Source organism: Leptinotarsa decemlineata, unplaced genomic scaffold, assembly GCF_025532065.1.
Source record: "Leptinotarsa decemlineata unplaced genomic scaffold, Ldec_3_MD MMD2_tig00004307_RagTag_RagTag, whole genome shotgun sequence".
Classification (NCBI taxonomy): Eukaryota; Metazoa; Arthropoda; class Insecta; order Coleoptera; family Chrysomelidae; genus Leptinotarsa; species Leptinotarsa decemlineata.
Window position 1 is genome coordinate 6161658 of NW_027412606.1, and position 12323 is coordinate 6173980.

Genomic DNA, 12323 nt, shown 5'->3' on the forward strand with positions numbered 1-12323 from the left:
CCCAATGCACAACTTCAATGAGTATATTACTGTTATAATTTATTTTTTGTAATCAGATTTTTCGACTGATTTTTAGTTGGTCTTAGACATTTGTCAAAGTACTTTTTTCAAAATCCTTTCTACGTAGTATATGTGCAATGTGCATTCATTTCAATATTGTAGGCGTAATCCTGTACCATTTACTGTTTATTCAAATCATAATGGGTTGTTGAGTGGAATTTGACGAGTTCATGAACCAACGCATTGAGCAATTTTACAGTTATTACATTGTTATTCAAAAGCCAATGTCAGAATCTATTCATAGTTCATGATGAGTGAAATTGAAAGTATAATGAAAGAAATAATCACGCAATGAATTAATCAAATTGGCGGGTTGGTGTTACTGCCTACTCTTCTACGATATTAGGATTCTCTGCACGAATTGAAAAGACCAAATCTATACGATATAATTGAATTTGTGCCTAGGTCGAAAGTCTAGCTGGAATAATGTGATGGTTCTACATTGTTCATTCAGTCCTTGTAATTTGGGAGTTTCAAAATTTATATGATAATGAAGAAGTACAAAAGGAAAAACGTTTTTGCCACAAAACTAATTCCTTCTCAAAATCCTTAATTTCCTTTCATGTAAACTGGGTACTAGGTACAATGTAAAATTGGAACCTCTGGTAAAAAATAAGTCCAGAGCAAGCAATTTTCCCAATCACCATAGAGGCAATATGTGTCCCAACCCGCGTTTCATCAATCAAGGTGGCGTCTTCAGGACATGAAAAAGACTTTGTTCCGTGTGTAATGTATGTTCCCATTATATTTTCAGCAAAACATTGGTCTTCCTTACCAACGATGGGTATCCCCATAACTTTGTTGTTTGCTTAGACACTATATTTTGAGTTTTGTGTCAGTTGTGATATGGAGCCTATTTCTACAATCAGATATTGGTGATAATTACAAATTGAATCAATAGAGATCAAGTTGAAGATCCTCTCCCGAACAAAACTATACCACAAAACTATTATTGATGAAATTAACATTATTCTGCAAAGGTGAATAAGTAGGTTTCTGTTAATTGGAACTACCTGTGTTTGTTTTAATTCACGAGCTATGGCAAGGTCATTATTTTACCTGCATAACTGAGCGTGAGTATTTTATGTAATTTCATTGCCTTCCATTGCATGAAGATGACCTAATGAATAATAATTTATAAAATCACGTTTTACCTTTTTTATACTTAGTTAGAAAGTGCAGTGAATACTGAAACGTTGTTATACACGACGTCGTTTTCATATTGCGTTTGAGTACTTTTTGCTTTGAGTAGCTTCGTCGCGTATCTCGATTAGGTTCAATTCATTTCGAGAACAGAAAAAAATCTGTTTGAAAAGGATATTTGAAGTTATATTTTTCAATATAATGTTACCAAAATCAAAGCAATGCTGTTAAAATCTGTTTATCTGTTTTTCCGTTAATCAGCTGTCGTCCCCCTACGAATGATACTTCTCACCTAAGCTAAGGACTAACGAGGTCTTACCTTTTACCGTGTGATTCCCAACAATATTTTAAGAGATATCAAAATTGAGGCGATTTTGAGAAGGCAAACACTTTTGTGTTTTAATTTTCATTCTGAGAATTTTGGATATTATTTATTTGAAATGTATCTTGAGTACTCTCTCAGAACATTACAAATGCAATTTTTCTTCGAGCGGAAAAGAATATTATTGTATTTATTCATGAATAAACTTATATTAGTATTTATCCCATTGTTACTTCAATAATTACTATTATTTTGTGCAAAGGCCCTTGCTGTTAAAAGATATCTTATTGCATACCAGTTTTTTCACTTTTTGTTGCATAACAATCGAAGGGTCTCATCATCCTGCCTATTAACGGTACCTTAATATATACTTCCGTGATTTTAACATGAGTTGAATTAACATATTAGACACTCTACTTTCAAGCTGTATAAATAATGACAGGAAGTAATAGAAAATGGCAAATTATATTTGCCAAACTTTATTTGAAAAATATATCGCAACATGTTTCGCTAGTACAGTAGCTTCCTCAAGTGATTTGAATATTTCGAATTGTTCTTACATTAATATTTGTAGATGTAATACAGGTAACCCTAATTAAAACTACCTTCAAAAAATGACCTAAAACCTCTACCTAAGGTACCTGTTCAATTATGATCACCTGAAGCATATTACCTCACACCTACATCAATGATAAGGTTTTAAGGAAAACAAGTTCAATAATGGTGATCTATTCAAATCTAATTGGTCATTCATTATTATGTTTGAATTTTTAGGTTTATTGATTTCCATCGTGATTTCCAAATGATTCAGTTTCAAACCTCCATTTTCAATGTGCCAAATTTTGAATTCTTCATTAAAGATATGATTTTTTTCTAGAAGATGATTCGAATATGCTGAATTTGTTTTCTTATTTACGTAGATCGTATGATGTTCCTGGATTCGATTCCTAAATGTTCTGCCCGTTTGACCAATATATACCTTAAGGCACGTTTCACACTTTGATTTATATACTCCTGATTTTTCGACTTTGGATGTTTTGTCTTTATCATTTTTAACCAACTTTCCCAACTATTACTTAATATTCCTGGAGGTTGTCCAGTTTTAATCTTCCTCTTTGAAGATGATCACTTGGTGATCGAAACACGTGTCGAAGTGTTAAAAATAACGATTTGGTGTTGGGAAAAAACTCCAGTAATATTCATTACTACTACTTCGTAGTAGTAATGAATATTAGTAGTAGATATGTAGATATGATTTTTTTCTAGAAGATGATTCGAATATGTTGAATTTGTTTTCTTATTTGCATAGCTCGTATGATGTTCTTGGATTCGATTCCTAAATGTTATGCCCGTTTGACCAATATATACCTTAGGGCGCGTTCCACACTTTGATTTATATACTCCTGATTTTTCGAATTTGTATCTTTTGTCTTTATTAATTTTAACCAACTTTCTCAACATATTACTCAATATTACTGGAGGTTGACCAGTTTTAATTTTCCTTTCTGTAGATGATCACTTGGTGATCGAAACACGTATCGATGTGTTGAAAATAACGATTTGGTGTATGGAAAAAAATCCAGTAATATTCATTACTACACCAAAGGTTCCAAACAGTGCATCAGAAGAACGTATTTCTTGTTCTATATGCAATTTCAATATCTCGTTTCCTAAAAAATGAAGCCACTTTTTCCGTTGGTTGTCCAAATACGTTAAAGCTCTATAATGGGGAATGTTCCTCAATTTGGGTTATTACAGCAAATGCAAGTTTGAACAAAATAAAGTTGAGTTTAATTCATGAGTTTTTCAAATTCACTTCGAAAAGTATTCAAATTGATGTTTCAAATGTTGGGTTTTGATTTTTAAAGGGATTTGTTTCTAACTCACATATTGGCAACAGCGCCTATATCAAGTTGAAATAATTTATACGTACCTAGATATTCTACTTTGAAAGAGGAAATGTATTTTTATAATTATAGTTCAATACCATCTCCACAAGCCACATAAACAACAGTTGTTTTGTTATTTATTTATATAGAGGAAGATAGGTTAGGTGCACAAAATGGCATATGTCACAGCATGTCTCGGAACTCGGAACATAAGTAAACAGAACAGCACGCTTCTGAAATATGTCATCTTTGTTTGTCTCATACAGGTAACTGATTCATTGTCCTTTATTAGCTATAACCGATGTTGCCAAATGGCAACATAGAAATAGAAGCGAATCCCTTTAAATGTTGAATGCATCATTTCATTCCTCTTTTTTAAGTATTTAAATATTTTTTTAAAGAAAAAGGTTGAAACGATTAGTTTAAAATTCGTTGTTTTAGAGCTCTATTATGAAACCTACTTGATTTGTGTCAGGAGAAACATTCTACATTTTGATTATCCACCTTATCAATAGGGAAAACGTCTCAAATCGTTTTTGCGTAGACTTTCTTGGCAAGTATTTGTTTTATTAATTCGGCTTCAAACCCATTGTTAACCGCAGTTTGCTTGATAATATTGAGTTCTTTATTGAAATTATCTATTGAAAGAGGAACATTGACTAATCTGTGAATCATGCTATTATAAGCTGTTACTTTGTTGTTCCTTCTACTTATTATTAAGTCAAAGAAATTGATTGAGTTGTCATGATTTTTGTTAATATCCCTATGACACCCAACGGAAAAACTGGCTTCATTTTTGAGAAAACGAGATATTAAAATTGCATATATATCACGAAATACGTTGGGAAAGTTATTTAAAAATAATAAAGACAAAACATCCAAATTCGACAAATCAGGAGTATATAAATTAAAGTGTGGAACGTGCCCTGAGCTATTCTTCTAGAAAAAAATCGTATCTTCAACGAAGATTTCGAAATTTTGCACATAGAAAATAAAGGAATGAAACTCGGAAGCAATGGAAATTAATAAACTTGAAAATTAAAACATTCTAATAAATGACCAACTAGATTTGAATAAATCACCATTATTGAAATTGTTTTCTTAAAAACCGAGGAAGAAATATTTTTGATGTAGATGTGAGGTAATATGATGCTTCAGGTGATCATAATTGAACAGGTACCTTAGGTAGAGGTTTAGGTAATTTTTTGAATGTAGTCTCAATTATGGTTACATGTGGTATATAAATATTAATGTAAGAATGACTTGAAGTATTCAAATCACTTGAGAAAGCTACTGTGCTATCGAAACATGTTGTGATATATTTTTCAAATAATGTGCCGAATAATGTGTGAATTGATGGAAAATGCCAATTTGCTACTGGAGCTAGTTATTTCATCAATTACAAACCCATCATATTTTTCATTCGTCAAATGTAACTATGATGTTTTGAGAATTCTCCCCATGTAAATGCAAAACAAGCAGCCAACAAGTAGCGTAACTATGAATATTTCTGAAGCCTTACCACCTTCCTCTTCGGAATCAGACATGAAGGTCTCGTGCATCAGCTCCGGTGCTTGCACTTTGTATTTTTCTTCAATATTGGTTGTCGTTGTTGTTGTGATTGTTGTCACTGTCGTTACAACTTTAAGGGTTTCGATGACAGTGATGTATCCTAGTTTCTGGGCGATGTTCAGCGGAGTTTGACCACTCTGAAAAATGAAATATCGATCAGAATTTCCACATTCACCATTATTTTGTCTGCTTGACAAATGGTGATTGTCAAAATGGGTGAAATAATCTTGTTGAAGAATTAAATATGAAACTGAGCAATTTTCTTGGAAAGTGAGTGATTTTTTCGGGTTTGTTATAGGATGGTTGAAAATCAATATCTAAAAAGTATTCACATATATTCAGTGGGCATAATTGAAGACTGGCTGTACACCAAATCAACTGAAAAAACAATTTGTTCAGGAAGAAAAAACGCTGGCACAAGAGTATTATATCTGAGGGGGACTATATATTGTAGGGGGCAGAATAAAAATGAATTATTAAGTGAATATTTCTTGAGGAAAATGAAAATTCACCTTATTTTTTGAACAGACAGCTATACACTTCACCAATCAAGAAACGAAACCCTACCATTCATTTGCATAATCATCAAAATACACTTAATGAATCTCCTTCAAGTTTTCTTTGAAATATTTGCAAGCATACTGTCATTTTGATTCAGGTCGTTAATATTGCCTCACCAATAATATTGTCATCAAAATAACAATTCAATGAAAAATCTATATTGGCAATATTTTGAAATAATTCATTAACTTTTCTGTCATGAAATACTCATTTGCATACATCTGAATCGAATGAAGTATTTATACTACAAACATTTCCGTACTTCCGGGGAATTCACTACCACGAAACTGAAATCGAAATAATTTTCATTCATTGACATTCATATACAGGGTGTAACTAAATAAGTGTAAAACATTTAAGGAGGTGATTCCTCATCGAAAAACAAATAGAATCTATCATTATTAACCTGACGTTTTGTACTACCAGGAAGAAACTCAGCCAGTAATTGATTTGGTTTACCCCATGGTTGTAAGGGGTGGAAAACGCAACCCCTAAAATTTATTTCCAATGTAACTTTTTGTCTTATTATTATTTCACCATTTAAAAAATCATTTCCGATAGCCTGTTTCATTCTAAACAAAAAATATCTCTTGGGTTTTTTGTCCAAAATAAACCAGTTCGCAGCAAAACAATATTTTACGAACAACTACAAAGATACATCGTCATGAATGCGAACTGGATTTATTGTCATTTTGTAGTTAGTACCTGCATTAAACGATTGAAGGGTAATAAACAAAACTAATGTATCAATAACAAAACACACAACATGTAAAAATCACAGTGAATGTTCAATATGTCTACCTTCAGACATTACGCATGCGTCTAGACGTCGTCGCGCGGTGTTTTCTCCAATATTCCTGGAGTCTCTCTGATTACCCTGCACGCATCGATAATGCGGTTTTTCAAATCCTCCACATCGCAAACAGGAGTACGATAAACCAAATGCTGTAAATGGCCCCAAATAGAGAAATCGAGAGGATTGAGATCCGGGGATCGAGCGGGCCAGTTCTGTGGCCTTCCTCGACCTATCCACTGATTTGCATATGTTTCAGTTAAATGCTGACGTGCTACTAGAATAAAATGGGCGGGAGCCCCATCATGCATAAAAAACATATCCCTTCTGATGCCCCAAGGATCTTCCTCCAGCAGTACTGGATGCACTTCTCTTAAAAATTGAACGTATGCCTCACCATTTAATCGAGGAGGTAGAAAATGAGACCCAATTGATTCATTCCCAATAACTCCGAGCCACACGTTGAGAAAAAATTGTTCTTGATGGTTAGTTTCAACAATACCGTGAGGGTTTTCATCAGCCCATATGGGGTGATTATGAAAATCAAAAATATTGTCCCGAGAAAAACTACATTCGTCTGTGAATTCTATCGTCCTCAGAAAGTCAGATTTTCTTCTAATCATTTCCAGCATCAAATTGCAAAATTCAAGACGGTTCGGAAAGTCTCGCGGTAACAGTGCCTGTACTCGTTGCAAATGGTAAGGGTATAAGTGTTGTTCCTTTTAAATTCGAAATATCGTCATATGATCAACATTTAGCTGTAAAAAAATCTTTCTAGAACTAGTAGTAGGTTGTTCTTCAATCACATTAAGTACTGCTTCCTCAAGCTGTGGTGTTCGTACTTCTCGATAGCGACCACAATCCTGCGTTCTTTTGTCGAATGAACCATATTCTCGTAATCGTTGATGGAGTCGAGCAAATATTCTATGTGAAGGATGTTGCCGTTGAGAATGCATTTCAGCATATCTTCTAGAAGCTTCTAACCCATTTCCCTGCGACAAACCGTAAACGTAATGCATATCAGCCATTTTCTCATTTGTGTATGCCATTTTAATAACAAATGAATTTTTAAAGTAACAAATTAGGAAGAGAACAACAACACACAATTAGTATTAATTCAATTTCGAAAATTCACAAACTGACAGCGTCATACCAATACCAATTTGATTGTCACTATCGCTAAAAGCGACCTACTGGATAGATCAGTTTCGTATTTTCGCATTTATGACGATGTATCTCTGTAGTTGTTGGTTAAATAATTTTTTGCTACGAACTGGTTTATTTTGGGCAAAAAACCCAAGAGACGTTTTTGTTTAGAATGAAACAGGCTATCGGAAATGATTTTTTAAATGGTAAACAAATTAAGACAAAAAGTTACATTGGAAATAAATTTTAGGGGTGGTGTTTTCCACCTCTTACAACCATGGGGTAAACCGAATAAATTTCTGTCTAAGTGTATTTTTGGTAGTACAAAACGGAATCACCTCCTTGAATGTTCAACACTTATTCAGTTACACCTTGTATAACAGATATGAATATTTGATGAGCTGTAACATAATTTTCAAATATTTTTCAAGACTATCATCATATAAAGACGGTAATATTGAAGGAATCCCATGATTGGGACAAGTTTCAAGGTGCTGTCAAATAATCAATTTTAAACCTGATAGTTCTTTGGCTAAAAGAGACAGGCTTGTCTGCTCATCAGTGGTGCTATCAGTACCACATCGTCAGCGGCCATGAAGATCCTTCTAGATCTACTTTCTCTCCACATTTTTTTAAAGAGAGATGCTAGATGGACTGCATATAGACTTGAGCACATTGCCAATTGCAGAGTGCAACAGACTATTGGTTGACACTGGAAGTCACAGCATTCTGGACAGCATTCTGGAAAAGATCTCTGACTTTATGCCTCCAACTGTCAACTACGAACTGCCTTATAAAGTACTGTTCCCGAGTAGAGAAGAGTGAATTCTCTGGGAGAAGGAAATATTGAGAGCAGGTAGTTGTTGGTTCACATATGGATCAAAAACGCCTTCCGGTTCCGGTGCAGGTGTTTTCAGTCGCAGACCCAGGACAGAAATATCAACCTGCCTAGGAACCCATGCGTCTGTATTTCAAGCGAAAATTTACGCTATTGAATTTTGTGCGAAGAGATTGGAAGAATTCAGCCTCATACACAAGTCAATAAAAATATTCTCGGACAGTAGAGCGGCGTTGAAAGCTCTTGGCTTCTGCCGAAGAACGTCTTAATTGATAGGAAGACTTAACAAATTGTCTCTGGATTCCTGGCCGTACTGCCCTGGAAGGCAATGAGGCTGCTGAGTCCCTTGCAAGGAAGGGTGCTGCAAGCAGCTTCAGAGCATGTCATTGGCATCGCTTTAGGCTTTGCCAATCAAAGTTTAAACACCTGGATGGTGAGAAGATTTATAGACGATTTATGCTTCTGGCAGAATCTTCCAGGATTGGCTCACTCCAAGGCGTCTATTCACCCTTCGAAGCTTCATACCAAACAGTTGTTCGACTACAGTAGGGATGAACTACGATCTCTAACAGGCCTTCTTACAGGTCACTGTCATTTAAATCATCATATGCAGACACTCGGAGTGTCGGAAGATAGTGTGGATACTGGGGAGCGAATCAGGTTCTTAGAGTTCGTCAGAGTCGTACTCCTAAAATCTGACCTGAAAAACCACTCACCATAAAAACTAATCGTCTTCGTTAAAAAGCTGGGTTTATTTGGTCGAGTGTGAATAGGTATGAGCCACAATAAACCTTTGCGAGTTGCGGTGGAGGGTCAAATTAACCCACTCACTTCGGATCTAACCCAACCTTATACTTATAATGAAGTCGGATTGAAAAGTAAGATATACTTCGAATGTATAAAGTCGCGGTTATTCAAGAAACAAAAAACGGGACTTTGCAACCTTCAGCGATTTTCCTTACTATTTAGAGCTGTTTTAAGAGTCACCAGTAATTATATTTTCATTAAGTTATAATAAAACATCAATTTGTGTCTTCAAAATGAAAAATTCTCTCAGGAACATTACGACAGACATTTAAATAGAAATTTCTCTTAATTACTGCTAACTGAATACACCTAATTGTGTCTAGGCCTTGATAGCAATTCATCCAGATAGTAGGTCATGTACGATATCGATCTCATGTTCATGTCGATTTGTAATTCGTATTATACCAAAAATAGATCTTACCTAAACCATTGAGCCGTATATAATTAGATTATCTTGATGTACACTATTTTTTGTATTGATAGATAAACGTACGCCAGAATTTGGTGGAAGAGAAAAAACTACCCAGTATACAGTGTGACAATTTAAAAACTCAAAACGGGCTATATCGGTATTTCAGCGAAAACATTATTTCAGATGGCTAAATCTAAAACAACAACAACTGCCAAAAGCTATTATATGCGATTCTATTCTTCAAAAAGGGTTTACAGAAATAATCACAAATAATAACCCCGTTCAAATAATAATTGAAGCAGATATCTCGTTTATGGGTACAATTTCCATGCATCATTATTTTTGCGGATGTTCATGGAGACTGTTTATTTTTGATGCTGTGTGTGGTTTTGATGTCACAACCATGATAGCTTGTATTTTAGTCTATTTTGTTTCACACTGTTTACTGAGAGTATTGCAGCTTGTTTTTATTGACCCGGTTTGTGTCGTGAATTTCTTGGAGTTAGTCAAAACCGTGTGGTGACGATGTTTTAGTAATGGATTGGAAGAATATACTATTTGGTCATTGAGGTCACCAGACTTAACACCACCAGATTTTTTTCAGTGAATCTATTCATAAAATCAACCTGCGCCATTTGGGAAATTTAGGAGAAATGTTCCCAACCATGTCATTCTATTGCCAGTACAAAATTTTGAAAGTTGGTGTAGAAAATGAAAATGATCTATATTATTGTTTACAAAACAACGCAACAAATTCGAACATTTGCCCAAATGACATTTTCAACAAATTTGTAGTTCTATAAAACTTCATTTCACAATTAATCCATTGATAGGAATTTTATAATTATTTATTCACCCCCTTTATTATTTACAAGTAAGTATATCATGGGCGTGCATTTTTATAGAAATTTCAGTGAAAGCTTTGCTTTTATATTTTTCAGTTGGGGTAGATGGGGACCAGGGGTTTGATTGTGGTGAGTTTTTTTTTTCATGTCATTTCAGTTTGCCATTTCTATCCTAAAAACGGTTTTGAACATTTTTTGATAACAGTGAATCAGATAAAAGGTGATATCCAAATGAAGTGTTCAGAAGAAAAAAAATATTGAAAATCATATTTTCCAGTTTCAATAAAAATTGACTTTTTGGAAAATATAAACCCCTGTATATTCCCCAGGAACAACATCAATTTCTTAGCGAAACAGCTCCTAGCAACTTTTTTTCTAGGATACCAATTAATGAGGTTATGTGAATGGTACAAATTAAATATACAATGTTTTCCAAGATGTTTGAATATGTTTGTTCTAAACGTTTTCTTCCGCGTTTTTTCAACTACTCAAACTGTGTTTAATATGATCCTACCATTTACCTGATTGTTTTTTTTACCATAGTCTTTGAAGCATCAATGTTTTTTGCACCTTTGGGTCTTAAAATAACCCCACAAGAAGTTATCCAGTTAGTTTAGGTCTGGTGGACTGAGTTGCCACTAAATGAGATCGTGAACCATTTAAGGTTCAGTTAGGAAAAGCGCATTTTCGAATTTATTTGTTGTTTTTTAAGAAAAGCCATATAACCTTTTTTGTTTAAAATTCAATACCTCAAAATAAAAACACATGATAAATATACAGGAATTTCCATTCAAGTGAATAATTCAATTCCAAAAGTATTAGATGTCGATGCGATAGATAGTTATAGGTACCTACTTGTATAGAAATATATTTATTATAGGTACTGAAACAGAAGAATGTGTTCATAAAAAACCACGTAACCATTTCAAAGATACGTTCGATGTCTTATAGAAAATAGGAAGAATAGTAAAGTATAAAACATATCTTTAGGAGATCATTATTCATGTACCAAATTTCAACTGTGTCCTATTTATAAATTCAGTAATTCACACAGCCGAAACTAGTAATTCATCAACACCCTGTATACTCTCATTCAACTCTATTATTTGTTTGTCTTGATCTCTAAATAGAAATTCATTTGTGATTATGGGGTACATTGCACATTTCCAGTTATTATTCTCATACATTTTTATTGCTTCAATTCACAAGTGCGATGGTGGTGTAATGGTCAGCATAGTTGCCTTCCAAGCAGTTGATCCGGGTTCGATTCCCGGCCATCGCAATTTTTTTATTTTTTCATGTATAGTTACGCGGTCAATATTCTCAATAAACATATTATTATATCGTGAGAACCACCAGGATGTTTGATGGGTATGGATAGTGATATTGCATTTGTTTAAGACATAATAAAAAAAAAATTAATTACGGTAAATAATGAAAAAGGTAAAAAAAAATGAGTTTATTGTACGATTTTCACTATGAAGGGTTTTACAAAAACCGCGGCACGTGTTTCGCTATATAATAGCTTCCTCAGGCATAAACAGTTTAATTTCTTTCAATATTGATTTTCATCAAGTATCGGCCAATTCTATTCAATTAATGAAATAGGTACGGTATGAATAGGTCAAACATTCGTGTCACTATTCATGCGGATGTAATCTCAGCCATAGAAATCTTGTTTGAATGGAAAGGGAAATATTGCAGGAGGGATTAATTTCTGGCAAAGGAAGGTTTTGGTTTTCTACGTCTCCATCTTTGACAAAAATGTGGGAAAAGGGTGATTCATTGCAATTACAATTTTCACAAACATGTGTAGATTATGCATAGAAGTTACTCTCAGACACTAACCAGAAGACAAAGGCACTCTCCAAACAACTACCTCCAATTCAACACTGAATTTTACGAAAAAAAAAACTTTTGGAACAACTTTTATAT

At 34.0% G+C, this 12323-nt stretch overlaps 1 protein-coding gene and 1 non-coding gene across 18 annotated transcripts in view; one reads left to right on the forward strand and one right to left on the reverse strand.

The window, feature by feature from the left end:
* Positions 1 to 12323, reverse strand: part of LOC111504733 (uncharacterized) — a 398322-nt gene that overhangs the window by 235108 nt on the left and 150891 nt on the right. For all 17 annotated transcript variants that reach the window (XM_074178849.1, XM_074178864.1, XM_074178862.1 and 14 more), the window contains one exon: positions 4937 to 5123. In XM_074178849.1, coding sequence (XP_074034950.1) covers positions 4937 to 5123 — 187 coding nt within the window. The remainder of the gene's footprint in view (positions 1 to 4936; positions 5124 to 12323) is intronic.
* TRNAG-UCC (transfer RNA glycine (anticodon UCC)) lies at positions 11599 to 11670 on the forward strand. Its single transcript has one exon. It is a non-coding gene; the product is annotated as a tRNA-Gly (tRNA).